Raw genomic sequence first — 27,264 nt, 5'->3', positions numbered from 1 at the left:
GTGCTACGCTAGCTTGCTCTCCAAGTATCACTCCCTCCAGGTGATTACTTGCTTCCTTCTCGATCCATCTGCCACACTGCCTTCAGTGTCTGTTTTGCGGGATAAGTGATACTGAAAGTGGGAAACCCATCACCATCTCACTGCCACGCATTCTGGTTGAGTTGATCGGCTGTTGCATGCAGAGGCTCACTTGAGATACGCTACTCCATCCGGGGTTGCAGGGACATTGTACCGTCGCATGTACTCGTGCATCTCTGGGAAGCTTTGCCTCACGTAGTCTTCTGCGCTGCTTTCTCGCACAGTTCCAAACCGAAACCCTTGAGAAGGGTGGTGGAGCTGAGGAGATGAAATTACAGATTAGAAGAGTCGTTTGCCTCCTTCATATCTGCTCTTATGTGTGAACAGTTTATCAGAAATTCTCAGCATTCATAGACCTGCCTCTGATGTGTTCCTGCAGTCAGCTTTCCACATCACAGAAAAAGTTTAAAAAGACTTACCAGGTGACTGATTAGCCTGTTCGTGTACTTTCAGGATTCTCCTCAGGTGTGGAAAACGTTTCCCTTGAGACATGCTGAACCTCCCAAATCTAGGTGTCTAGTTTTATTATTTGTCTTTAAACCAGCCAACGCTTCAGGCAGCGTCATGAGAAGCCTCTAGGCTTGCTAGGATCCACTTTCTGGGGCTCTGGATAGCCAGTGAAGGACCCACAGTCTGTATTTGTTTTGGCAGAATGTCTTTTATTGACTCCTTAAGGATGACATTTAGTCTTCTGCAGAAGGGCAGCACCACAATTTAATTTCTAGAAGCTTACTAATTTCTAGAACCATGCCACAGACCACTGCTGTCTTTGCTGCCATACTTCAGAGAGAAACAAAGGACTGAAGTGTTGTGGACACCAAAAAGTCTCCCCTGGCAGTGGGAAGGAGGAAGACCACCCCTCAGCATAGCCCGAGCTGTAAGCTTGATTACCAGGCTATAGGCACACAAACAATTTTTGCAGTTTTGTGTCCTTTCCTTTTCACAACTGGCTCCACCTTCTGTATTAAAGCCCTGAGTAGTTCAGATGTTCACAAGTTTCATGGACCTCTCTTTCTAAAGTACCCTGTTTGTCTTTGAAGCGCTTAGTGACTCATGGGAAAACTCTCAAATTGCAGTGGAGGAGTCAAATGGTGTTCTCTACCATGCTAAGGACTTCATTGAGATGGCCAAGTGTAGCCAAAAACAGACTAATTGGAAAGCTTTCATCAATGTACCAGCCTCTAAAAGGTCAAATTTTCAGAGCACAGGAAGCCAAACAAAGCTAAGGCTGAAGTAGTCATGCTCTATTTGCTTTCCAGGAAGTTCACAGTCTTCACAGCAGCTTGCAAAGATGATCTCACCATGGCCATGCTCTGCGTTGCAAAGACCAAGCAAAGAGGCGTTCTGCCAGTCCATCTGTCTCTCTACGTTATAATCTATGTAAAACAGTATGTAGGGCAACACAAAGCCACACAAAATACCTTTCCACTCTTCTCTTCAATGACCCCATGGATAAAAGGGTATTCCTAGCTTTTTTAAGAATACCAGAGGTAGCCTGTAAATGCACAGCCATAGAATCATAGAATTGCTGAGGTTGGAAGGGACCTTTAAGATCATTAAGTCCAACCAGTCATCGAGTTTAGTCTGAAAAGGAACAGAAAAAGGTCTTTTGGATGGTATTTTGATGTCCTGGAAGCTATGAATATACTGTATTTCTGGTAATTTTTATCTGGAAAGTGGGCAGGTGCTTTCCACATTGTGCTCTGCTCATCTAGTCCCTGTGTTGCAACCCAGGAATCAGACCCCTGGATAAATGCAAGACTGTGGGCCTGGAGGGATTCTTGGCACGTTTTGTGAGGTGTTCTGGCCTAGGTGATCGTGGAACAAGCAATTCAGGGTGTGCCTCCTTCCGGAGCTGGCCGTAGTGCATGCTGTGCCAGAAGGACTGTGGGCGCAGAGGGAAATGTTCTTGCCTGGAAATGTGGAAGCAGCATTCAAGTGCCAGGAGACATAAATAACAGAGAGTGGAGCTGTGACAATACATCATAGAGATTTCCAGCACAATGCCGTCAACTCAAATCTAGGTCTAGTCTCAAGACATTGAAGATAACTTGCTTAAAGAATGAGCTTGGGGTGGGCTCCATGCACTCCATGTCCCAAGAAGCTAGTCACCACACTCAGTACTGTGTTTTGGGGTTTCACTTCTTGGCTGTTTCAGTGGGAAAAAAACATTGAGTTTCAACACTGAATCATACTGTCACCTTCCAAGTCAACTTACGTGTTTGTTGTGATGTTTGTGGCCCACCTAGTGATGCCAGTTGCAGTGCAACACCTAATCTGCAAATAAAGACTGCTGATACCTGACTTCACTGGAAGGTATCCCTCACTCCTATTCTTTCTATTCTATTCTATTCTATTCTATTCTATTCTATTCTATTCTATTCTATTCTATTCTATTCTATTCTATTCTATTGCTCAGACTGTCACCAATGTCTACATCTAGCTAAATATTTAAGCCTCTATGAGAAAGGCTGGTACAAATGAGAGAGTTAACTGCACCTCCATGCAATTTTCTGTCCCAGATGCTTTACTGATGACTGCCCATGCTTTGCTTTGGGCTGGGCACATTGTCAAATTTCACCACAAATGATGACAATATTGGAATATCTATTAGATCAAAAGTCCATCTGGCTTAATATCCTGTCTCCAGCAACACCATATGTCTGGTGGGAAGTCTTGGAAAGGCTATGTAGGGAAGTTATGTAGTGATCCTTTGTATCCTATGCTCTTCCTGATTCTGGCAATCTATGTGCTTTTTAAAGCATAATTACATGTCTGCAACTTTGTATTTGATGACTCTTGACTCCTTTTGTGAACGATAAATCTTAATAGTGTTTTAATCCGCTGTGGTTTTTTGGGACTTCTATTTTCTTCTTGCTGCTGCTTATCCACATGAGGAAAAGCTTTGCTTGCAGCCATATGAATAGTGGATTAACAAGACAAAATGCTGCCAAAAGCAGATAATGGACTACCCGCGCTACCTTCATTGCTAATCTACTACAAGTGCCAAGGGTTACTTGCTTCAACAGAAGATAAAAACTTCAGGATGGAAACAAGAGTCATCTGCTGTCACTGCTGCTTTCTTACTCTCTGCAGCCCTTTCCTGGGAAGATTCTGTGAAAAGATGGAAACCACAAATATCTATGTGCCAACAGGATAGGTAAACGTCACAGTCTTCCCGTGAGTCTTGCTTTATTAGCTGTCTTTTTTTTTTATTTCTCTTTTCTGTTTCTCATGTTCTGTTTCTTTTGCGTTTCTTAGATTTTAAGAGTCCCATATTGAAAGAGCCTTTCTGTTTTGTTTAAACCAGTAACAGAATCTTAATGCCTAGGGCCTCAGAGAAATCACGAACTCTGAAAAATCAGCACTTTTTAAAGAACCACAATTTGAAGAAAGAAGAATGGATTATTATTATTATTATTTTTTAACTAGTAATCTGGGGGAGATGGTTACTTGCTTTTTTATCAGTAATAGCAAATATAAAAGCTATCCTATTGAGAAGGAATAGCTGTCCAAATTATAGGCATTTCTAGTGTGCAGAGACGACACTTCTGAGTACTCTTTTGAGTGTTTTTTCATTCAAAGCTCAGTCAGTGTGAAAGGTGAATAACCATCACAAAGCAGGTGATGGGCACTAGGAACTGTTGACACTTTTTTGTACCTGCAGAGTACCTGGAGATTTGCTGGTGATTTGAGTATGATTAAAAATAAATGAATACAATAGCTGCAGATCCATCTCCAGACATGAGCCTTCTTGGCATTCAGCTTAGATAACCTTACAAGGTCCCTCCAAAATCAGACATCTCTGGCTGTAAGAAATACAAAGAACAGGGTTTGTTTTGACCTAGAGAGAGGTTTTCAGGGGAAAAATGAAGCCCCAGCTTGACAATTCATTGAACAAGATGTAAAGATAGTTATGGGTACAGATGATATATCCCTCTTTATTAATCTCTTTAACTGCCAGACCTCCCCTTTGAAGACCTAGGAGCAAAGGAAACCACTCTGTTTTTTAAAAGGGTCATTACTCCTGATTATAATTGCTCCTCAGCCAGCAGGCTAATTCTGTATGCCCAAGCAGCCTTTGCCATGCAGTGCCTGGGAGCTAAGCATTGCTGACGAGTGTGGGACTTGTTAGTGTTTAGCGAGTAGCCAGCCCTTTGAATGTTCACGAGCAAGGCCACCGCAGCAAACTGCAAACTGCACCGGCCAAGATGCCGAGTGGGAGAAGTAGGGGAGTGCCGAGGGACTGGGCAGTCTAACAGTGTGTATATGAATATATCAATGGAGTAGTTAAAAGCCAATGTTTTTCAGGGGTTAAAAAGCTATTTAGTGTTGCCTCTTAGTGGCTCTCCCAAAAAAGGGGAAGGCTTTAGCAGCTAACAATATGATTTTTGCAGCTCAAATACTGTAGGTCAGAGGTTTCATACCCGTAAACTGAGTTTTCTGTCTGAAGCACTGGTGTATAGCATGAATGGCCACACTACTTAGGTACATCCCAAATTGTTAGAACCATCACCCCAGTCTAATGTGAGAAAGCTGTTGCATGTGAAGTTGTGAGACACATGGTGACCTGCCATTTGGATCTGGGTTAGAACACGGGGCAAACTCAAGAGATGGTCATTAAAGCCCTCGCAGCAGAGAGCTGTAGTGCCAGAGGGGGCTGAGCACTTGTCCTCTTGAATGAGTACTCTGACTTCACAGGTTCAGGGCTGTGGCCTGCCACGACAAGATGATCTTTCTGCATAGGTCAGGGACAGATGCTTCAGGAAGATGACCCACCTTCTGTGAAGACAGAGCTCTAGGGAGGCAGGACTAGGAAATGCTGCTGGGAAGTGCTGAATGAAGGTGCAGGAGAAAAGCTAAAGAACTTTGGAAGTGAGTTCACTTTCTGGAATTGGGGTACCAGTGCTGTCCCTGTGACCTCTAAGAACCTATCTATCTATCTACTGTGGGATGCATGGGCTGTGTCAGTACTTCCAAGAATAACTCTCACTGTTTAAGAAAATATGCCATGGGTAAGAAAACAAACAAGGGCTAATGTTTTCTCACACTGTGTAGAAAACAAGGGGTAATGTGAATGCCTCCAAGTGCTGAGGAGGTGAAATGGTTGTTGGGTCCCGTGAGCACTGAGACAGGGAGGTTATGTAGTGTTTAAGGAAACTCAAGAGCTTTACAGAACATCCAGCTCCTCTGACAGCGCCAGGAAAAGCTTTTGCACTTCTCAGAGGCTTCTGTACCTTGTATAGCATTGTGCTACTAGACAAATGATATTTGTGCTGCTTAGAGCCAAAAGCAAATACTGCAGCTACCAGTTCCCTTGGCTTGGCACCTTACTTCTAAATCTTCCTGGTTTCTGTCTTCTGTTGTTAAAACATCTGCTGAGTGGGAAGTGGAGAACTTGTTTTATTTGGGAAGATGTTGAGAAGAACTGGGCATCTGCATACATCTACGGCTTGGGGTGCCAATTATGCATGAAAATACCAATGTGATAAAACCACGGGAGCAGAAACAGGAAAATACAATCCTAAATGTCAAGGATTTTGCATTACTCGGCACACTCCAGTTTATGTAATACAGTGCCATTGCATTCAGTGCCATCAGCTAGGCTGAGAACACCTAGACTCAGGCTTGAAAAGACTCGGGCATAGAAATATCCTAGGCAAGTTGGGATTTAAAACTGAAAATGCATGAGATGCTGCCAGCAGTTAACCGTGACATAATCCGAAGTCAAACTGTTGAGTTTTGAGGTCTTTCTAGAGGGTTCTGGCTTCTGTATGACCTTTCAGTGCTGCAAAGCTAGAGGATTTGGCTCAAAGACTTTCCCCCCCTTGGTGCCCTGGTTGTTATGTCTACTGTCATGTTGAGGTTTGCATCACACTTGGTCATCATGTGTTTTTTCAGTGTGTAAGAAACCCAGGTGTTCAGAATATAAATACAGGGAAAATATGGTCTCAGCTCCAAAAAAGCAGGCAATAGAATATTGCCTTCTGATCCCGTGGAGTTTGAGCTTGCTGGGAGCTGTGAAGAGACAAGGAACATCTAAACAGAGCAACTGTTGGGAAGTGAAATTACGGCTATTTTCTGTAAGTAATGAAGTGACTGAAATCTAGGAAATGCTTTGCCAGTACTTGATTGATGGGGTGCACTAACTGCCTCACTGAATCTGATTCAGAACTATTCTGGGCATCTTGATGGCTGTCTGGAGAAAAAAAAGGTTTCAGGAACTCAATTTCTAATTGGCATCTCAAATCATTAAAATGATTTAAGTGTTCATTCAGTTAGCCTCTCCTTTCCAAAATTCAACTCCACAAACTATTCTTCATGGAGAAAAGAGCAAGCCAGTATACCATGGGGTGCAGTGCCAGTGACTGCACCCTGCAGTGACGGATGCAGAGTTAACATGGATTCAGCCTTTACCACCACCTACAATACTACTTTTTCATTTTAACAGGTTATAGAAAGGGGGAACATGGCTGAAAACACTTTCATAACTTTTCCAACAACTTCTAAGGAAAAATTGTTATTAAAAGGTTTCAGTAGCTCTGCCCCATGATAGTGCTGGTTACCTGGTATAACACCAAGTGTAGTGTTTAATGGACGTCTCATATGTCAGCAGAATTGCTGTTAGTGTCAGCACGATCTCTGCCAGAGAACTGCTTCAGACTCTTGAAAACCTTCAGTTTCTACTGCTAATCACTGGAGAGGAGTAGCATTAAGTGGTCTGCTCTGCTGTGAAGAACTGCCATGCTTTTAGAGATCTGTTGCAGTAAGTCTTCTGTCTTCGGCATATGAAGCAATGGCATTTTATCTTGCCTTATGTAACCAGCGCATTTAAGTGGTCATCTAGCTGCTAACAGATTTCTCATGACCCACTGATAAAAGAAACGCAATAGCTAGCACTAAGCAAACTTTCGGGGGAAAAACAACAAACTAAAAAAAAATTAAAACAAAAAAAGAACAATGTAGAACTCTGTTCATGGGCTTTTCCCTACTTATCTGCAAGAATTTTTGAAAACTAACTAGTGAATATTTATGGTGTGCGGAGGGAGATGAAAGAAAAGAAAATTATTCACAGTGAAGCACATGAATTTCAAATTTTAGCGGACGAAAATTCACAGCTGAACTTCTGGAAGTGCAGGCTTTGTTCAGAAACTGTCCCATGTGTTCAGGCTTGGGAAGTGGAGATGTTCCCAGGGCCTCCAGGAGATGGTGTATGCAGAATGTATCTGAAAGCTCCCTTTTCCTTCTCTGTTGCAAAAAGTGTCAGTGGTGGTGATTCTTGGCTTGCCAGGATAATGTCAGATATTGTTTAAATCCTGTCACTTTGAATCCAACTCAGCTAGGTCATTAGTTGGCATAAATCTTTACAGCTGCATTGAAGTCAATAAGCAGAAACAAATCCACAGTCCAGTACTGACAATTTATTCTCCTGTATTGCAACAAGAGCATACATGAAAAGAAATACGACTTACACCTCTCTTTAAAAATACAAAGCTGCTTCATTGACACTCCCCATGTGAGCTCTAATAATTAATTACAAGATTTGCTCTACTCTGCAGAAACTGCACAGCTAAGGGATGAGACTGGGGACTCTAGTCTGTGGTGGGCAGGTTAATTTCTGAAGATAGCCCTGCTGATTGAGTTGCTGGGCAGTGTTTTAGTGCAAAAAGTGGCATAAGAACGGATCTCTGGTGAATATGAACTTAAATGTGTGTTTATCCCTGTTTCTTCATAGCACTTAAGAGTTTTCTGGACAGAGGGATCTTTAAGCTAGGATATATTCTGGGAGAGCTGAGAACTGTAATATAGTGAGTGTAAATTACTGTAGGAAAAATGGATCGACTAGGGGGAAAAAAAAGGATGTAATTCCCAATAGGCAACAGATCACTGTTTCCAGCTGCACTTCAGCAGCACAAAGCAGCCATGAAAATGCTTCAGATTGAGTCACTTCATCAACCATGTTCTTCTGCTTCCTACCTGTAAAATAGGGCTAATGCTGCTCTAATGCAGGTAAAGTCCTTTTCAAATTAGAAGCAAGGGAAGCAGAGCTGTTTGGCTGAATACCTGCTCAAACTACCTAAGAGACATGGGAGATTTCTGGTTAAATAATCCCTCTTGTCCTTCCATCTCGGGTCTCAGATCTGCAGGTGAAAAGCTATCACAGTACTCTACAATCAACTCGGGGCTGGAGGGAGAAACCTAACGTGACAGTAGCTTGAAGTGTACGTAGCTTTCTCACCTTCAAAACAATCATCTTCCACATCCTTTTTCGTACAAATTTCTCCTGCTGCAGCTGTTGCTGGTGGATGAGGGTAACACTGCCAGGCCTCCTGTCCCCGGCCATATGGCAGTTGTCCCCCAGGTACCAGGGCTGAACACAGTCCTCTGTGGTGGCACTGTCTAAACTCGTAAAGGCAAGGCTAGCACTTTCTGGTTTCCAGAAAGGAACAAACAATGAGTTTGTGTTGCAAACGGCTCACCAGTGACTAGGATAAAAAGGTTTCCAATGTGCACATGGTGGAACTGCCTACCAGCGCAGCCCTAATTTCTTAAATACATTATCTGCTATTGGCTTTTGGTTCAAAAGCATCAAATGAAGGCAAAGTAAGTCCTTTGTTACTGACAGACACAACATTTGAACTAAATATGTTTTTTTTTTCTTCTTGGAATCCATTTGGAACAGTGAGGCATGTGTTAAGCACGAAGTGTAACAGAAAAATGATGGGCTCATTTGGATGCCTTGACCTCTTGCACAGTGAAATATGGACAACAGTTATTTTACTTCACCTGGTGTTCAGTCAAATCTTATTGTACTCAATGAAAATTACTTTTTTTCTAGAGGGTTTGACCCCTTGGCATCCCTGAAATCCAGGGGATTTCATTTCATCTAGGAAGGTGAGCCAGGCTAGTATCAGGTGTCTGTTTATAGAGCACAACGGCTGTGACTTTTGTGAACAATAATAAATATCCTCAATGCTGCTAAGTCAGCTTTACGATGATCTTCCATCTGTCAGGTGATAAGATCAACCTTATGCATCTTCTCTATTTTCTGCTCCTCTTTGCCAGTTACTTCAGGAACATCTCCTCCTCCTATTTCTCTGCTTGCGTTATTTCCTGCAAGGGTCTGCGCCCCCTGTATGACGCAGTTGCTATTTCTGGTGGTGGGCTCACTTTTCTTTTAAATGACATGATGTATAGGTATATTGCAGCTTGAGAGTGAGAAACTGCCGTGAGAACAGCTGGGAAAATGCTAAAAATTATTAATTCCTTCTAGTGCTGAAAGACCAACCTTCATGACCTGCACCACATGGAATAAAGACAGCAGGGACTTCCTCTCTACCAACCCTACACCTACATTCTTTGGATCAAACAATTAATATGGCGAGGGGTAAAGAGTGGCCAAGACAGTAGGTGACAGTACAAGGCATTCTATGTAGGTGAAGACCTGGGGCAGTAGGGGTTCATATGCAAGGATACCAAAAAGATAATTGTTGGCAAGAAGGCATAAAAAAAGCAGGTCTTGATGGAAAAGGAAACTTGGGTTGGAGAACACTGCAGCGCATTGTCTGATAACCTGGATATCGGAATAATAAAAATCCAAACTAGACAGATTCTAACCTTCAAAGCCATAACTTTACAAGAAAGCTTTAACAAGGTGATGGGGAAGCTAAACAAGTCAAGTGTTCACCACCATAAATTGCATGGGGAAGCTAAAGAAGCCAAGATTTCACCTCCATAAATTGCAGGTGTCCTTCATTCCTGTGTGAGATGGCTCTGCAATGCCTGTTCTTTATTCTGATTGGAGTTTGATACTTAATTTCTCCTTTGTCTGATATTTTTTCACTTTGGTCTCTGTGACACTTAAAGTCCTCTTGAGTTCAAATCATTCACTGACTCATTAAGACTCAGAAAAGCACCACGTATTAATTAGCAGGCTGTGATGCTGTCAGTCATGACCTTCCGTGCCCAATGACATCCTGCACAGAAATGTATGCTCTATAGCTTTTGGAGCCAACTTCTTTTAATTGTAAAAAGAAAAGACTCCTGCAGTCCTATACAGATACTAAACCCCATGGGAGCAATAAGAGTTCTGTTCACCGAGTTTGTTGCTTGGTTTTTTTGCTATACAATTTAATGCATTTAATGCATATTTAAATACATGCTATTTCATTATATATTTAATACATTGCAGTGCAAGTGGCGCTTCTTATCATGATTGATCTTAGGTTGCCACAGTAAAAGACCACGGCAGTCGTTAAGAGCATTTTCTTCAGTGTAATTCGTACAAGGCCTCCTTTTTTCAGGAAGAAAATTTATCAATAAACTCACAACAGTTATGGCCTCACTCTAACGCTTGCTGAACTTGAGGGAAAATATCATTAAATGCAGGGGTATTTGAATCGTGCCTCTAATGATGAAAAAGGTCTACAAAGCGGCCAGACATTTACTTTGCTATTGTTTGGTATTGCTAAAGCTCATCTGCAGTTACTTGCCAGTTGGTATTTCTGGACTGTTTTAATACATGTAACGGGGAGTTTTTAACTGATATAATAATGGCCATAAGGCCTCTAAATTAACTGAGATTTTCACAAATCAGAAATGACAGCTTGCACCCTCACATTTTATATTTTAAATCTAGAAACAAAAATCTGGGTTATTGTACACATTCAACTCCTGAGTAACAAAATCCCAGAAATACCTTCTCTGGATTACTCAAAGTGCTTAGTTTTGCACTAAAAGGATGGAGAAGTCATTAAGAGACAGGTGTTCAGACAGTGGACTGGAAGAGAGGCAGAGATTTCTGAGGGCTAATCACGAAGCACACCCAGGCTGTTGAAAGGACTTGCTGGATGGGGCTTGTCAGAGTGATGGTAGGTGTCTGTGGTGTATTCCTTGGGGCACCTACGCTGTTTGTGAGACATGAGTGCTGGCCATGCTAGTACACCATTACGCATGATGGAGAGAAACAGGTGCTTTCAGGGAATGGTTGGGGTGATCTTGTCCTGAATTTAATGTCTTCAACAGCAGCCCAATGCGCCTGCTTCTCCCAACTAACTGTAAAAGCATATTAGACAGAGTAAGTCATACGTAATGTCTCCACAGCAGACGTGCAAAGTTAGATGAGATAACACAACGAAATTTCTGATGGTGGGACTCACAAGTGTAGCACTTTTTGTTAAATGAATCTCAATAGGTTCAATATTTTCTGTCAAAATACAATGTGTAAAGGAACTCTGCCATTGTCGAAGGGTATGCTGAAGGTAGAGGGATCCAGAGATGTAAATACATAACCATAACAAATTAACAGGCATAGCTACTCAAGTGTGTCCTAAACATGGCAAAGAAAATCTGACCGCTGTCACAGAAGTGGCAGTGGTCGGATAGCACCTGAAAAGCTCATTATGTTGTTGAAAGAATGACACTTTTACCAGAAAGAAAGGCCAGGCATTGGACCACTTTATGGAAAATCTGTCCAGCTCCTCAGCTTCTGCTGTTGTATGCTTTCTTGTTGGCATGCTTGATATATTTCTTCTGTCCTCGGAGCTCCCACAACTATTTTGCCTCAGATAATCTGAACTACTCAACATGCTCTGGTGCATCTCCAACATGTGCTCTTGCTTTAGAAGACTGAAAGCGAAGTCCCTGCTTCAAATCCCCTTGCCACGAAAGAAAACCCACTTCCTGGGTTTATCCTGTAATACAAGACCCTATTTTTGGATTTGATAATGAAGAGTTTTACTGGATATGGGCCATAGCTGCAGGCTCACTGGACAAAGGAAGGACCGCCACTGCTATGTACTTACAGATAATTTCTTCTTTTGCCTGTCTGTGACACCAAGACCTAGATTACTCACATGCCGATAGTACTGCTTTATGGAAACCATACTGGAAACTGAAACATAAAATATCTTGATTTGTCATAAGACTGGCCAAAAGAGACAACAGCTATAAAGATACATGCTTCTGAAGCAGATGGTAGCAAATCCTCTTTTTTGTACCCAGAGACACTTGCTTATCATTGCGCCCCTTCTCTGCTCAGCCCCTGCCTGCGAGGCTGCATGTGCTGTAGATCTGTAATGCAATTACCACCTATCGATCAGGAAACAGGTGACAGTGGCCAGCTGTCCTAGACTGATCTGTCCCCACCTGCGTATCTATGTGCTCCTCAAGCACCAGCTCTGTTTTAAGGCGTTACCTATTGCAACCTACTCTTGCCACTGTGAAAATGTGCATTGGCCACAGTGAAGGATGAAAACTGGATTATGGCTTTTCCCACTGCAACCGAGTATAGTGTCATCACCAAGGGGCTAAGGAGCTATACAACAAACAAGGTGATAAGCACGTTTGGGAGACGTCAGGAATCAGGCCAGCTCTCTCCAGGCCATTACAGGTGGGACAAAAGATTAGACCAGCTCAAAGGCAGGCTGCTGATTTGCATGCCTGTAGGATGAATAACTGACCTTGTAAAGAAGTCAACTCGTACAACAGCGTACAGGCTGCCAAGCACTCTGACAGAGAAGAATGTTGTCCTTTTTTCTGCATCCAAAGATGTGACATTAGGAGAAAAATTAAAATAAACCACTGGGATTCAGTTGAGAGAAGATAAAAGCAGTATAAAATGATCCAAATACGATGTTTTTCCTCTGTCTCTATCTTCTCTGTCTGCTAATAAGCTTTTAGACTGCTTTGCCATGTACTATAGAAAGCTTCCTAAGAGGGAATCAGGACTCTGCTGCAACTTTCATCCAGGTAAATGCCATGTTCGTCTTGTAGCTATCCTCTCCTGCTCAAATAGCAGACGAACAAGTTCAAGTGAGTTTCTTCCCCAAAAGCTGTGTTTGCCAGTTTCCACAGGCAAGAGATGACGTGTAAGATTAGAAAATAGGGGAGAGGGGGCATCTGTGTCCCCAGACTGCCCCTTCTCTTTTAGAAGTGCATGATTTTAAGGTGGCAGAACACTGCTTTATTATTTCTGCAATTTACTGGCTATGTTGCAGCTCCTGCTGTAAAAAGTCATCTGAAATGTGACCTGGTAAGTGGAGTAGCCAGCTTTAGTACTCCAGACGTTTGCCTTTAGTGACCCACTGTTGTTAAGATTCTTACATGGAAAACACATACTAAGTTTCCAAAATTCAAGACATATTCCAAGAACTTAATTCTCCTGCCTCCCATTCCTTGCCTTCTGCTATGGTTTGCCTTGCCTCCCTGGCTGCTTCTCCTTTCATCAGCATGATGATACTTCTTTATTCCCTCATTTCTACTTCTACATCGTTAGAGCATTTAAAGGTCCATCTGAGATATCTCTAATTCCATATTCCACTTTGTCTTGTGATTAGTGGTTGTACTGCAACTCATTTTCCTTTGATTTCTGACGAAAATGTTGTACCTTCGAGATTTCAGCAACATGAGAGGACCATTGTTTCCTTTGCTGAGCTGCAATGAGCAACTGATAAAACACTGTACTGCTTGGTGAATTAAACATCACTGTTGTAACATGAATTTTTCTAGAAAGGCAGATGTGATTTTTTCAGGATATACCCTTGTCTTTTTTTTTTTTTTAACCAGAAGAGAGAGCATACATATTCCTGGCAATACTGACTTTATATACCAGGTTTCTAATCTTGAAAAAAATATTATTAATTTTTCCCAACTTGCCTTCCTTCCTGACTGTTTGCAATCTCAGATGGGATTTACTGTTTGTGGGTGCCAGCCTGAAGAAATGATATGTCTTACATTGCCTGAAGAAGGTTGCTCCTCTATTTTAGACTTTGTTTTTTAAATACACTTCAAAAGCACAGTACAAGGACATATATATATACTGAGAGGAGCAGGAGAATGTTTAAAAGTATATTAAAATTAAAAAGATGATTATGTCTGCACCCTGCTGCCTTCTTTTTGAAATGAGTCTCCACGACTGAAAAGAAAGAGGTAAACAGATCAGGAAAAAAAAAAGTAAGAACTTTAAATTGTGTAAAAATGCTTCAAGTAACTAACTAAAAAGTGGTGTATGTACCTTTGCAACTGTTGTACCCCAAAGATTTCCTAAACCTAAAGTCTTAGAGACAACTTTGAAAGGGCACAGCTCAGGCCTTATGTGAGAAAAGGTTAAACCAGTACATTTGCTATTACAACTACTCTTACAGACTAAGACTTTGGAGGCAAATGCATGAATGACATATACTAAACTATTTTATAGTTCACGCGACGGCAGGCAATCCTCTTCCATAGAATCTACCTTGTCTTAATTCCCACGTTGGAAACCGCTAACTACTCAGAAGCTTAGATCTAGTCCATGAGGCAGAGAAGTGCCTGTCTAGGAAAGGCCGGTAATGCCACGGATTTAATGGGATCACTGAGGTTACTAACCATGAGTCATCGGTGTTTCTGTTCAGGACTAAGACCTGTGTTTGCAGCACCTGATATGCTTCAATAGTCTGCGCTCAATTCTGTAACTCAACAGCCAAGCTGTACAGCGCAGCTTTAGAATTATTTCATTTTCTTGCAATTGCAGAAATTTCCCAATACCTGTTTTAAGAACTCCATGTGTGGTGACGCTAATGATGCAGAAAAGCAGGACGTAATCTGATGTGATTTGATTTGATGGGTTAGGTGATGCCCATGCAAAGAGTCAAGGACTAACCTCATTTTCAAGCCAATATTATGGCTCACACAACAATCAATGACTGTAACAGAGATATGGCTGGAGCTGGGGAAATTCAGCTGAAAGCTCTCATTTGCTTATTTAGAATGCTCTGAATAAAATGAATACATGATTCCTGGACTTTTGCAGCTTAAATTTATGAAGTTATTGATGTAGTATTCATATTTTTTCTGGGAGGGGGAGAACAGATTATTAGTAGCAATTTGCTATAACCCATAAATCAATTTTAGAGTGCCTCAGGCCAACCATAAAAAGTATTGTTCTTTGTTTAAAATATTTTTGGGAGAAACACTCTAGGTAACATTGGAGCAAGTGAGTCAGAAGTCGCACTCACAAAGTCAAAGCTGTATGGTCATTAGTCTGAATGCAAAGGTTTACCAATATAACAGATGGAGCTTAGCCTTTGCTATCTGGAGGCACATACATAACCTTTATTTATACAATTTATGAAAGAAAACTAAATGTTCAGTTCTGGAGTTCTTAAAATGACGTTTTTCATTGGCATGATGTGGTATCAATTCAGTCACCTGAGACAAATTAATGGTGGGTGGTTTCAAAGCTGTGTACCAGTAGTTAGGTCACAAGTATAAAACTGTGGACAATACAATCACAACTTCACTGGAGAAAGTCCCAAACAAACAAGGGAAATTTGCTGTTACCATCCTGTCCCCTAGGGTGACTGTTGGATGAAGAGGATGCCTGCTCTTGTGTCACCTGCAGCCACGTATTCTCTCTACAATCCATTCTGCACTTATGTTTTCATGATCATTATTACTTAGCAGCAAACAAAATCATAATAGTTTTATGAAATGACTGGACTTAAATACCAACTGAAGATCCCTTCCCTTCATCCCACCTTGGGAGTCGGGGAGAGAGTGTGAGGAGGCAGTCCCTCTTCTACATTTTTCCTTGCCTTACCAAAAAGTACTAGGAAGTCTGAGCTATTTGCAGATGGGTTGTTTACAACATAATTCATCTCCTCCTGTGACAGTTCCCCAGCAGAACCGACATTGCAAATCAAATGTTTGACTACTTGTAAAGTGAATTCCACTGTTTTGATGCAGAAGGTAGGATTTTTCAACAGATTTCAGTTCTGCTCTATTTGATGTATTATTCGTGGGGAATTTTGCCAGTAATGCCTTTGTAAGCACAGTTATAGCCTGTGAAATACTTGCAAAATCCTACCTAGAACATCAGTGGTTTTGTCTTCATGCTGTGGGGTTGTTTTGTTTGAGTAGGTCTCACAATGACCCAAATCATCCAATTGATCAAACCAGCTATAGCTAAAGGGACTAAGACTTAATCTACACGCAGAATCCTCTTTTCTTCTCTGCAGTAGGCAACACCAAAGTCCTTCACCTTCTTCCTCCCCCTCAATCTTTGAAATCTCCCCTACAATTCTATGGATGCTTAAAGATCCTCTCTCATTGAACTTTCTTACTGAAGTGCCGCCAGATGGTAATGAATTGTAGTGCAACTGCTGTTTTCCACACAGATTGCTTTATGATTTTATTTGAAACCATAAATTATGCATCAGTGAATTTTGACTGGGAAGAAGAAAAGGCTGAGTTAATAACAACAGACATGTTTTACCTTTGGGTCGTGTATTCCAGAAAGCTCTTCATAGATCTTCTCTCCTACCATGACAGCAGCTAGGTTGGCTGTGTATGTGGACAAACAAAAAAGACAGAAAATAGCCCAGAGATTCATTAAAAACCTTCCAGTCCAGCACTTGGGGGGTTTGATGGCAGCTGTTCTTCCAAACAAGATCGCATAGCAGACGTTCAGGGCAGAGGAGAAAGAGAAGACTTTATTCCTGTTCCTTCCCTTGGGTGTCATCCCAAAAGGACTTTTCCACTCATATAAGGTGAGGAATATAGCTGTGATGTGGAGAGCAACAAATATCCCCAGCCACATAGTCCAGTGAAGTGGCCACATAAAGGCTCCGATAGGAGCTGCTGTGTCTTTGGTCCTCACCAAGATGCCCAGGCTGGTTGAAAAGAAAGGGCTGGTGAAATCAATCACTTGGCTGCGGGCAGTGTTAATGCTAAACGATGTCACCGCCATGTGAGCTGTGCCAGCAAGAAGGTCTCCCACCAACCCTGTCCAGTGCCCGTTCTTCCAGGCTCCATATTTTCCATCACCAACAATGTACAAGTCAAAATCAAAATTCATATCCTCAGCTAGCTTCTCCAGCAGGTCAATGCAGTAGCCATAGCAGCACTTCTTCAGCTCAATGGGAACAGTGTCATTCCCTCCTTGAAGGGTTTCAAACAGGCTATCCAGCACGGCTGAATCATTGGTCAAAGGATCCAGGCACAGCTGCCCTGCTGGGCAAAGACCTTCATCGTCTACATCTCTTGTAAAGACAAATGGATGCTCAATAAGAGTTACCACTCTGAGGTGCAGCCGGGTGGGGTGTTGCATGTGATTTTTATGTCTCTGGGCCTGTTCTGGCCATATCCCATAATCCATGATTATCTTTCCTTCTTGCCAGCTCCCCAGACGAGTCCACATTGGGTTTCCAACAGGATCGTGCTGCAGATTCCAGATGAAGAAGTTGTTTTCTGAGCTGACAATGGATGAGTCCTTCACCTTAATGTGGCCACTGAGACCATCAAAAGTTGTGTTGGCTAAAAACCTGTTGAAGGGAGAACGCAGAGTAATCAGAAGTAGACAACTGAAGTCATCATGCTAAAGCATATGCAGACACCATGAATTTATGTTTAAGAGAATACATTGGGGATGTTGTTGAACACCTGGATCATTAATAGCTTTCCTATGGCATGATAAACAAGGCACTTAATTTACGACTAAAGTATACTTGGAAATGCTCTCCTACACGTCTTACCTAATGTAAATGAAACTCTTCAGGAAAGATATTCTTTTCACTTCCTAGAAAAAATGAGTGAGACATCGATTTTTTTCAGTTACCTTTACCTCATAAATTAATGAAACATAGGTTAGTTCTAAGCTGAACTCACCAGATCTGCAGCCAGTTTCCTAGATAAAAATATGCATGAAAATGGAAGAGTGGAAAATATGTTTGAAATGTCCTTCCAAGAAAAATCCTGTAATCTCAGTAAGATCTAGCTTACATAAGAGAGGCTACTGAAGTGCTGTCAACAGCTTTCACGCACTCTGAAGTGAACCAATCTGGATTCAAAAATGCAAATTTGGCATTGGTAAATCACTGTTAGCGACTTCAGAATCAAGAAAGGGACTCAATGAAAGATGGTTGCCCTAGGACAGTCAGTTTTAAGTCTTAGCAAAAAAAATATACAAGTTTCTTAAAATATCTGCAGCAGTAATGTTCTTAAAAGTGCAATTTTGACATTGTAGCAGATCTCATGAAGTGTGCCAGTTTTGCACTGCACATTTTGCATTGAGATTTCTGGGCTTTTACTATTCCAGATATTCACAACCAAGTTAAGTATTTCCTTTGTATTGGGTGGCAATATTTGCTAGTACTTTTCTTTCCTGTATGTTGAATTCAGCTTCTGGTAAGTCATTATCAAAGTGGCTAAAATGACACGGATAAAGGCACAGGGAGCTGAGCAGGAAATAAGTGTTACAGGGCGAAAATCCTTTTTAGTGTAGACACCATGACCAGCTGAACTGCACTCTGGTTATAAGAAAGCTGCTATGCATTTTGCAGGGGCTGTAAAGGGACTGTAAAACTGTTAAAGTCTTAGCGCGGTGATTCCATCAAAAACAGTTGAGTTAAACTGCTGCTAATATGATGTAAGGTAACTCAAACACATATTTTTCAGTAAGAGGCAGTCAGAAGACAGACTATTTAGCTATCACAGTAGAATATAACACCTCACATTTGCTCTGGGAATTGGAGAAAAGCAAGTATTGAAAGAAGAATAAAGGCTATAGCTGTCATTCCAGCCTCAATAAGCAAGGCATAAACTTTAAGTAGTCTTAATTGTTTATCAATAGTTAGACTGGATTAAAAATAACCTTTAATTGATTTGAAAAGGCTAAATTCACAGCAAGTGTGTGTGCATGCATACTTCTGCCTGGTCTCTACCCTTTGTTTTGATGACTTTTGATGATTTTTGATTATTTTTGATGGAGTTTCAGCACGTAAAACTCTGGACTGTGTAGGTCTCAATACTGTATCAATTTTGTCCTCAGCAAAGGGTAAATTTACGAAACTAAATAATATAGTTTTGAGTGTGGTTGTGTGTGTGATGGCCTTCTCTGAGATGTTTTAAAAATTCTTCCTATGCAGTCTATTTTGAGTAGGTTGAATTGGAGAAAGATGATACAGCCAATACTATGAAAAGCAATTGATCTGTACATGTCTTAACCTGGGCCTGAAAATTATGCCTAAAAATGCACATAGGTGTTAGCTAAATGATACTGTCACTTCGTTAATCAGCGGTGTCTGCCACTGTTCCACTAGTCCTTTTCTCTTACCCTGTGTTTCCTATTTCATGGTGCACTTGCATATTTGTGCATGCAAACACTATCAAGACAAAGTTTATACGGGAAAGCAATCTCAAGCACTAAAGAAAGGCTTATGTGCCCATAAACTTACCTGTTTTTTATCTCTTTTCCTCAGTCTTTGTAAAAAATTATACAACTTCTTCCTTACAAGCCTTGCTGGACTTACATGCTGAAGCCATCGCTATGACAATAACAGTAAAACCATTGCATGTGTTGATGGAATCGTATGCAAAATTTTGAAGGAATTAAGTGTGGAAAATAGTGTTAACAGTTCACAAAATGCCCAAACTGAGGGAGACAAGTCCTCAGATGGAATAAGCTGTCGAAGTTCTGATGAATTTGGCCCCGTGTTGCTACAACAGCATGACTTGGATATCAGAATGCTGCAGACCAGGTGTTTCGGGAGTAGATGAAGCTATGGAATAATGCATTAAATTTATTTTCTGCAGGTAGAATGAGGACAGTGGAATTTATGCACTGTGTTCTCTGACTTTCACTGTAAAAATAAGTGTGCCCATGAGGGTGCATCGAGCCCTCTGTACCTGTCCTGCGTTTGAATTGTGTTAGAAGCGGTTACCTGAGAGATTTAGTAGCATTTAAATGTACGACTTTGCTACCTTATAGAGTTAGTGGCTTACTTTTGCAGCTGATTTGCATGTTCTGTATTTTTGGTGGTGACAGGACATTAATCAAAATAAGTGAGGGGAACCATGTGGGAGATACATTTTCACAACACTTTGTTTTATACGCGAGTGGCTGTGGCTGCTGATCATTTGCGTACGCTGTACGCAGCGCTAGTCAAACTCATGCCAGGGACTTCACGTAAAACCTCCCTTACTCAATAACTTTAGGAAGTAGAGACAAGGATCTGACTACATAATTTAAGCCAGCAGTCTCCAGCGTGAATCTTTGGGAATTACAAGTGCAGAGTATTGCATACACACACCGGCAATACCCAAGCAGTAACTTTTCAGCAGGGCTACCGATGGGTTTGTACGGGAAGAGGATATGTACAAATTCAGAAGGGGAAGGGCAGATCCTCAAGTCTGGCAGCTGAATGAATTTACTTGATGTTATGTCAGTATGTGTGAGCTGATGATCACACCCACAGGCTGTGAGAGCTGGATCACACCTTTACTAGTGTCACGTCAGTTTGACCAATGAGTCCAAAGTGTGTAATTTGCTCATTTCAGCTTTATTTGTTTTTCATGTTCTTTGTTGTAAGAACTGCTCATTAGAGCATTAGCAGCACTACCATACTCCGGCAGAGATATCTTCATAGTACCTTTAAGAATGATTTAATTAAATTATTTCATTTTCTTTCAAGCTTGATGGCTTGGTCATTCCACATCATTCTTGGAAAGTTTACTGAAGGCAAGAACTACAGTGGGCAAGCAAATAGCAGGCTGCTGAAATTATCCAAGAAGCAGAGTTAAGCTGCAAGACTAATTAAGGCTATACAGCAAGATGAGGCTTTGAATTTTTAATGCCTCGTTCCGTCAACAAGGATGCTCCCATAAGCAGTCAGGAATAGATCAGGGAATTGATCTCATCGTAAGAGGGATGAGGGATGGAGACTTACAACAGTATAATCTTCAGGGGTTTGTACATCTATATCCATACTCATATCCATATCCATACAGATAAAAGCACGCTTTGCCACAGACTAGATCTTGGCCTTGTTCACAATCCTTATTCCACTCCTGGGTGGCATTTACACGTCTGCACAGCCAATGTATGAGCACAGTGTTGGCAATGAAAGCTCAGGTGTCAGCTGTGGCAGCTCGTGGGAATGCTGTTTAACTACACACTGCAGTTGAGGGAGGCAAAGCTCCATGCTTTCTCCATCCCCGCCCGCCGCAGCTCCAAGGCTACATGTCAAGACAGATGGGTTCATTCCGACAGAAAAACGCCCACGTTAGCAGAACACTCAATGAAGCAGCAGATAAAAGTTTCCTCTTTGGAGGCGCACTGCTTGCCTAGAAGCACGTGTGCAACAGACGAGGTTGGCCACTGTTGAGCCACTCATCGGTGCTTCATGCCTGGGAAATTATCGGTACCACTTGGAGTTAATAGTTATGCTGCTAACTCAAATATATCAGTACTGGCTATCAGGTATCTGTCTCGCTTATACAGTATAAAAACAGCTGCAGTGATTCAGGACAAGAGTTTACCTAACCTGTTGTTTTGTCTTTAATAGGGTCCACAAGCAGATGCCTAGGGAAAAACAGGATAAACATACGATCCTTGTTTCTTTTCCACAATATCTTTACTGAGAGGACAGAACAAGAAATTTCCTATATGTGAAATTGCTTCTTGTCTCCCAAAATCTAACAGAAGATAGTAGTTTCCTGTAGAAAGCAATGATGAAGAGATATTTTGCAGGAATACATAAGAGCTTTACTTTTGCTTTCTTATTTCTTTGTCCCTTCCTTAACCCTCTAAAGATCTGTTTGCGAAACTATTGTCCTCAAGTATTTGTTACTTTAAGAAGCCTTTTGCTGTGTTTTGCTTTTCAGGGACTTAGGTATGATCTAGTTAAAATACCCAGAATAATGAGACAAAATTAATGATACCACAAGTCAGTGGGCATATTGCAAGCCAGTGCAGTATTTATTGCCAAGCCTTTTTTCACTCTTTGGAAACAGGGGGTTTTTGACCCCCAAGTTATGGACAAGTGCTGACTAAGGAACTGCTAGGGTCTCAAATGGTTGTGTTTTGAGCAATGCTGTAACATTACTGTGAAAAAACACCTCAGGTATCATTTCTAAAAAAGTTGCAAACATACAAAAAGCTTCAAGAACTTTTATCCTAACTCCACTCAACAAAATCTGTTGGCTGAAAACCAGGTGTAATGGGGGAAAAACATGCAACAGTCATAGATGTACAACAGCTGATGTATTCACATAGTTAGCACAGCACTTTTTTTTTTTGTTTTCAAAAGGAACCATGCAATTTTTCCTCTCGTGTGTTAAAACCCAGAATATTTCTAGACATGAATTTGCAAGTAATTTTGGGAGCAACTTCAGTACAGTGACATGCAGTGATCTACAGGAATAGTTTCAGCAGAAGCTGAAAGAGGAGCCTTCCACACCAAGCAACAGAGACAGCACTTTGTAGTTTTGAGTGCTCTCACCAGCAGCAGTAGTCTCCGAGGTGGTCAAGGTCCATCTTTTTGTTTCTTTTCCATGGAATCATACTAGCGAGGGCTACACATCTGCTTTTATACTCTCTGATTGCTTTGGTAGTGCGAATAATCTTACTGTGTTTTGCGTTCTCTCAGGTTTCTCAAAACCTCAGAGAATTTGACAATAGTCCCGACTTTTCCCTCTTATATGCATAAACATAAATACAAGATTCTTTCAGAGCATGGTCTGTAACCTAGCCTATGTTTACTATGTGATTTCTACTTCTGTAGAACAGTGCCTTCTTCTACAACTGCCTTAATCTCCCTCTGTGGCTAAGTTTAAGTTTCATTATTTGCCCAGAAGTAATGAAGCAAGAGGAAATACTGAAACGAATGTGTGTATTAGGGAGGGTTAACAGCATGATAGCTAAGCCACTGAGAATGGTGGGGAGGGGCAGGAAAATTATTTTTCTTGTATACCAAATATTAGCTACAAAAAAGAAAAAAAGGAAAAACTTACTTTGACAAATACTGCCCTGAAGTGATATTCCTTTCATCTGTGTCCATACAATTCATCGTACTTGGAATAAGAGCTAGTTCGGGTTGAATCATGGTGGCTGCTGCTACAGCTCTTGCTACCAGCTCCATTGCATCCTGCACGTAATGCTCAAAGACTGACTGTGTTGTCTTGCCATGAGCGATGAGACCGAGCGGCAAACCTTCTGTCCTCAGTTCTTCCACGTTCTGTGAATCCCCAATAATCCAGTGAAGTTCTGGAGGCATCACACCGAACCGGGTAGTTATTTCAAAAATCCTCCGCGTTTTTTCCATGTCACATCCAAACATGACCATGGTAGACGTTGTGTCTTTGATGCTCTCCAGGTAAAACTGTAAGTAGTTCAGAAGGTCACTGGTTGAAGTGAGGTTTGCTGTGATGTTTATAATGGATCCCAGGTGGAACTTGGAGCTCTGTTGTGTGAGGAAGAGAAAATCTGTGATGTTCCACTCTTCCTGGCACAGCATCAGGCTGAAGTTGTACCAGTTGTTCATCGCAAGGATGGAGAAAGTGACATCAGCATCAGAACTCAGTGAGTTTTCTAAACTCATCTGCAGGTGAAGGGGATTCTGTAGTTAAAAATATGAAAGACAACTGATCACAAATATGCTGGACCCAAAGTTAATGAGTTTGCTTAATTTTTATTCACTTATTTAGTTCAAAGGAAGTCAACCAAGAGAACTGTGTGAGAAACAGGGAAACTTACACCCACTCAGCTTAAACGGACTATGACTCATGGGCTTCCTTGGCTAGAGTTTGAGTCAACTTCAGTAGTCACAAGTCTGTTTCCAACAGACTTGGAAACAGAATCTGTTTCCAAGGATTTGTGTTTCTTTCCTTTTGGATTTCTTGGCATTCTCATGCAAAGATTTCCCTGCTCTCCTAACAGAGGTATGAGAAGGTATGCCTTTACTGTTCAGGTGCAACCCTGGTATTGATGTTCAAATTCAATGGATGCTGACAAGTTCTTTGGTAAACAATACGAAAAATAAAGAAGAGCCCTCAGTTCTTTTTATTGCCTCTTTTTTCGGTACTTGGGGGATTTTTTTACAGAGACACATGAGTAACCCAACTAAACAGATCACAGTCTACAATCAATACACATCATGTACTGCAAATAAAACACGAGAAGATGGATTCTTTGGCAAAGGACAAGTTACTGAATGCACAAGAGGCTAAGATATGCAAACTGTGATTTCTGAGCTGGAAAATATTTGATAAATAACCATTCCATACTCATTTTTTCCATGTCATTGCTGATATAATAGAACTTAACCCATTAAATTTCCAACCACCACTGCCCTTGGTTTTATCTATTCCAGAAAAGGAGGAAGGATGTAAGGCTAATTTATCTGTTCTTATAAAGTAAATATTTCTTCCTTTCTTATTATTTGATCCATAAATACTTTTCCCTTACTCTTATTCCTCCCCCTTCCCTGGTCCCAAAAATAAAGTTAAATTTTATCTCAGATCTAATAAGGAAGAGAAAAATTAAAGAATCCATGTAATTTCTGTCACTTTGCTACGAAAAAATTCTCCAGTCTCCCAAAATGTTTCTATCAGGCATTCAGCTAGCACAGGTTCCAACTTTTGGTTTCAGCTGAGAACTTGACAGTTTTCAGTGTAGCTTTGCTAAAAAAGTTATTTGACTTTACACTGGCATTTGATTCCAGCCATGAGATTGTTCAAAAAATGTGAGTTATGATGCCTGTTTCGTGTATCTTTTGGTTTGTGAGATCTTTGTTTATGACTTTATGATGTTTGTGTCTACTCATGCACCCTCAAATCGTATCTTATCTTACACAGGTAGCCAAATTATATTTTTCTGTTCATTAAGTTACTAAACACTTCAGGTCTGTTCTTCATTCTTTGACATATTCAATAGTTAACATGTATTATATGTAAAAGGGATCAAACCTTTACTGTGTTGAAAGATGGCATGAAATGCTGTCAGTTTTATTTTAATAGTATTTCACTTTTCATTATAGGTTCCAGTTTGTATGGATCTTAGAAATGTCATTCTGAATTTGGAATAATACAGTAATTGCTCAATTTGCACTAGTTTTACTAAAATAAAACCCTGGGCTCTCCAATACAGATTTAAGGGGTGGAATGAGAAAAAAAAAAAAAAAAACAACAAAAAAAAACACCTGAAGAGCTAAACATCATTTATAAGCAGCAAGCTTTGACTGTGTTAATTTGTAGTTACTCATCATCTGTTTTCCAGAGCAGATCATCTAAATTCAGAGCTTGATAAAGAGAATACTGTAATTGAGGATGCTCTCAGCAATTGTTATCTCTTGGTTTTGGTACCTGTGGCTTTTTTTTACACAGGCACATGAACAAGCTGATTAAATAGATCACTGTCCACAATCGATGCACATCATGTACTGCCAATAAGACACAAGAGGATTGACTCTTTGATAAAGGACAAGTTACTGAATGCCCAAGAAGCTACGGTGTGCAGACTCCGTGAGTTCTATGCTGGGAAACATTGCCTGCTAATTAAAACACATGATTAGTTCAGGAAAAAAAAAAAAAGCATTGTGCATAATATCTGGGTTTGTGGAGCTGATGTGAATAAATTAGTCTCTGCAAACTGAATCACAACAAACTTTTTTTCGTGATGTTACGAGAGGATCAGGTAAATTAAGTCTAGTTTGTCTCTCACTGCAAATAGAAGGGAGTAGGAATAATTATGTTTGTGTCCTCTGTCCAAGATCAAGTAGAAGTATGAAAACTTTCTCCACGATGATCTGCCTCCAACCAGCAAAACTTTTAAAGTTTATTGTCTTAGTTAATTTGAATGTTAGAAAAGAAATTAGTTATTCAGTGTACATAGAACACTTTGCATATATAAATGATAGCACAGAACCTGACCATGCCTGTACGAGGAAGAGCAAATGTCTTCAGCATCTTCAGAGGCATAACATCCCAAACACAGTACTATACCTATGGTATAGGTGCAGGTATAAAAAATAATCTATTGGATACAGGAAAACAACCATGGTCTGATGAGTGGCAGAAGTTAGCAGTAACAGCTGTGTCCATTCTGTTGAATAAAACAGCTCCAGGAAACAAACTTGAGCATTTGTGCTGCTAAGTTTGACCCTGGTCTGGTCTTGGCACATGCCAATTAGCTTTCTCATACCATGCACTGGCAGTTTGGGTCCCAGCACATTTTGGGGATCACTCCTAGTAGGCAGTATGGATAAGACTGTGTGAGAACTGCCTCTCCATCATACCCAGCAGGTTTAGATCTTTGAAGACCTCTGTGTCCTCATGCTAAACCCAGTGCATATGCATAGTTTCACATATACAAGACTGCTTCTGCTTGTCTATAGCACGGTTCCTCCAGTATTAAAACACTTTGAACTGACAGAGATACACAAAAGTTAAAAATTACACCTTAGGGTCACTGGGCATTACACTGGGCCCAGAGCAAGCACGGCACCAAGCACACATAGTCCAGAGAATGCGAAACTCCTCCTCAGCACCAGAAAACGGGACATAATTTTACTCAGCAGTGCAGGTGAAGGCAGTCTCCATCTGACTTGGTATGCTCAGGTGCAGGTTCTCCTACAGCACTGCAGCTACAGGCTTAGTCCTCAAGAGCTCTAGCGTTGGTCCCCGTCTCCTGTGCAACAGAATGTGGTCCAACAGACTGTTCTTGTATGGAGACACTGCTCCTTCACTGAAGATACATTTGGGATAACCTGGCATAGACTGAGCCTGCGTTTAAAAGTGTTTCTTGGTGTGAAACCATCTGTGCTTCAGCTGTCACTTTCCAAAGCCCACAGGTGCGTCTACGTGAGCACTTAGCACCACTGTGATTTATTAGTTGCTAAATTCCCTGTTAATGTGCTTGAAACATAAACATTCAGCTCTGAAAAAATAGCAAACACAATTTCTTTTCTTTACTAAGTATATTGGGACTGCAAACCTGTCTTCAGAATTTTTCTTACACAGTCATATACATCAAATTCAGTCACTAGACGTCTCCCTTCTACATAGCTTTCAGTTAATTCTCAGCCCACAATGCAAACACCCCCGTGGAGACTGGGGAGGAACAACATGTAATGTTTGCTTTGTACTGGGACGCGGGGAAGGGCATCCTTGATGGCCCACATTCTTTCACAGCTCAACCAAAAAGAACTGTCTCTGGCTTCATCTACTGGTACTCATCTACTGAGTGGCCAGCTGACTTTACTGGTTTTATATGGAAAACAAGATCCCCCTGCCTGTCAGTATTCCACAGGCACTTGGACAATGCCCTTAATAACATGCTTTAACTTTTAGTCAGCCCTGAAGTGGTCCGGCAGTTGCACTAGATGATCGTTGTAGGTTCCTTCCAACTGAAATGATACTATGCTATTCCAT

The 27,264-nt window shown here is 41.1% G+C and overlaps 1 protein-coding gene across 2 annotated transcripts in view; it reads right to left on the bottom strand.

Moving 5' to 3' along the window:
- The window catches only part of GRIN3A (glutamate ionotropic receptor NMDA type subunit 3A), a 77,367-nt gene that overhangs the window by 22,779 nt on the left and 27,324 nt on the right, over window positions 1-27,264 (bottom strand). For both annotated transcript variants that reach the window (XM_063320704.1, XM_063320705.1), the window contains exons 2-4: window positions 22,849-23,453; window positions 16,334-17,381; window positions 191-336 (exon numbers count right to left, since the gene is read on the bottom strand). In XM_063320704.1, coding sequence (XP_063176774.1) covers window positions 191-336; window positions 16,334-17,381; window positions 22,849-23,453 — 1,799 coding nt within the window. The remainder of the gene's footprint in view (window positions 1-190; window positions 337-16,333; window positions 17,382-22,848; window positions 23,454-27,264) is intronic.

This window comes from Chroicocephalus ridibundus, chromosome Z (assembly GCF_963924245.1).
Source record: "Chroicocephalus ridibundus chromosome Z, bChrRid1.1, whole genome shotgun sequence".
NCBI classification, from domain to species: Eukaryota; Metazoa; Chordata; class Aves; order Charadriiformes; family Laridae; genus Chroicocephalus; species Chroicocephalus ridibundus.
Note: the sequence above shows the minus strand (reverse complement) of the source record. Positions and strands in the feature narration are given on the sequence as shown.